The following is a 2,673-nucleotide window of genomic DNA, read 5'->3' on the forward strand; positions in this document are numbered from 1 at the left end:
TTGGTTCTACAATCGATGCCAACGGAAGCAGCAGTCAGGACATTAGACGACGATACTAAACATACCCTTTTTAATTTTAAACTTAAAGAATTTACTTAGAAAGCTAGAGCTAACATTAATTTTTAAAGTGTCATTTTTAAATGGCTAACTTAAAAAATAAAGATCCTTTCATGGGGCTATAATTTTTTAAAAAATTATCATACAAATCTCAGTGGTATACATACACGTTTGTGTGTATATACACACGATCTAATTTAAAAGACAAACACCAACACCTTACCTCTCTTTTCTGAAATTCCTATTTTATACAAATATATACATCTTATTCTCTACTGTTTGACTTCTTTGTTAATCGTATCCACCTATCTAAATTCACTTTAGATGCTCCTGAGAACCTGGTATCCTCTCCCAAAATTGCACAGGGACTGTATCTAAGATCCAGAACTCCACCAAAGCGTGTCTCAAGTAACATTCCAGATCCCCAAAGCATTCCACTAACCTTACCTCTCCCTCCAAATCAAATATATTAGAACACCAAGAGAATCATAGCAAAAGACACCCTGTTTACTTTACCTGTTAAAAAGCAATGCTTAAAAAGACAATGACAAAGTTTTCTGCCTAAACCTAAGCTTAATTCTCACTACCCACCTTGTTTCAATGAGGTAAGCAGTATACGTTTCTTGCATGTTCATGGCATTTCTTCCAGTTCGCTTTTCTGCTTCCGAAACACTGATTTCTATCTTCTTCAACCAAAAATTATTTTCTGTCATCTGGACAAAAAACAAACAGCAAGAAAACCCTTTAATGACCAGATTTGCTGGTCTGATAGAGCCTGATGGAACCACTGAGACTATGGCCCCTAGCTGCCCTTCAGGCAAACAAAACACAAGCATATGAGCTGAACATTTACATTAAGTAGACACACTCCTTGGAGAGATCCATCATGGGAGAATAAATAGAAGGGCTGTGTATGCAAAGTGAGACAGCTGGGGGGCAGGGCAGGATTGAATGGGAGGGAAGGACACAGGGAAAAGGTAACTACGGGGAGGAAGTGGGAGGAGAGGGGTTACATTGTGGGAAAATGCAGTCAATGTCATGAGACAAAGTGAGCTGTTGTACGGAAAGTGAATTTGTTCTGTAAACTTTTACCTGAATCACCATAAAAAAATTTTTTTTTAAATAGGAAAACACTTTAAAATGGTTTTGAGAAGAACCCAAGTTACTATAATAAAACTCTTTCTTCGTACATATTTTAAGCTAGTTTATTTTATTTTTGGAGTTGCTAGGGTTTGCCAAATGCCTTAGTAGCTAACGATATGCATCTCTTCATCAGCACATTGTAGCACATTAAACTTTATCAGAGCCCATTTTAATACGCACCACATATTCAGCAATTAAAACTTAAACATTCTTATGACCAAAAATAAATTTATATAGAAAGACACAGACAGATCTCTCTCAAAAATAAATGACTACACTATGTCAAAAGGCAAGATTTTCAACAGGCAATTTAATTAAAAAAAAAAAAATCTACAATCATATTCAACTTCAAATTTTGGCAGTGGTTAACTGGCTCCACCCTTGAGACAGCAGCAGAGTTTAAGAAGAACAGATTCCTTTCTTCTCCCACTAGAATCTCATCCCAGATCTACATCGATGGACCAAAAAGAATAATGAACACATCGCTGGTGGCTCATAGGCTGACCATGTCAGATGTAGTCTGCTGAGAAAAGGTCTTGACTATTTCCTTTATCACCATGGAAGAAGGTGTGCTAAACCAGTGGAGGTTTGAATCAGCATTAATTCCAGCCTAATAGGGAAGACAAAGTAAGACCATGGGATAATGGTGGTGCTTTCTCTTTTTCTCTCTTGCTCACTCTTAAAGTTCTAAATTAAAAACTACCCCTGAACTTTAAAAGTGAGCAAGGGAGAAAATGCTAAAGCACCACCATTATCCCATGGTCTTACTGTGTCTTCCCTATTTAGACTGGACTTAATGCTGATTCAAACCTCCACTGGTTTAGCATACCTTTTTCCACGGTGATAAAGGAAAGAGGTGTGAGGTAGGAAAGAGAAAGGAGCTTAAGGTGCATGAGCTGCTCCCTGGGAAAAGCAGGGGCTCCGAATGGTCAGCTCTAGACACACTGCCTGTCCTCGCTTGCTTCTCCCCAGGGCGTTTTAAAAAAATAAGTGCTTTCTTTCTTTCTTTTTCCCCCTTTTAATTAAAAAACTTTTTTATTGGCAGTTTGAATCTACCTGGGAGCTCCACAGAAAAAAAGCCTGACAATGTGCTTCAGTAAAGATTGTTGTTGTTGTTGTTTGCCATCGAGTTGGCCCCGACTCATAGTGACCGGCCCGACTCATAGTGACCCCCTCCTTGGGTTTCCGAGGCAGTATCACTACTCACTACGGAAGTAGGATTGCCCAACCTTCCTTCCGAGGAGTGGCTGGTGGGTTGAACCGCCAGCCTTCTAGTAAACAGTCAAGTGCCTTAGGCACTGCAGTGTAGTAAATTACTTAGTGTGGCTTTTCTACCCATAAGTCTTTGTAAACTCCAAGGTGGGATTTTCTATGAGCAACTGAGGAACTATCCACCTGGGTTATTTCTGTTGGGCGTGGCACAATACAATGTTCTGGGAGGTTCCCACTCTCTCACACATGCTTAGAGTTCTG

At 39.4% G+C, this 2,673-nt stretch overlaps 1 protein-coding gene across 1 annotated transcript in view; it reads right to left on the reverse strand.

Annotated features, from left to right (window-relative positions):
• SNX4 (sorting nexin 4) overlaps window positions 1–2,673 on the reverse strand; it is a 117,232-nt gene that overhangs the window by 93,912 nt on the left and 20,647 nt on the right. The window contains exon 2 of the mRNA XM_007949387.2: window positions 649–770. Within this exon, the coding sequence (XP_007947578.1) occupies window positions 649–770 (122 nt within the window). The remainder of the gene's footprint in view (window positions 1–648; window positions 771–2,673) is intronic.

The sequence above is a fragment of the Orycteropus afer genome, unplaced genomic scaffold, assembly GCF_000298275.1.
Source record: "Orycteropus afer afer isolate SDZICR_OR568_19922 unplaced genomic scaffold, OryAfe1.0 scaffold00245, whole genome shotgun sequence".
NCBI lineage: Eukaryota > Metazoa > Chordata > Mammalia > Tubulidentata > Orycteropodidae > Orycteropus > Orycteropus afer.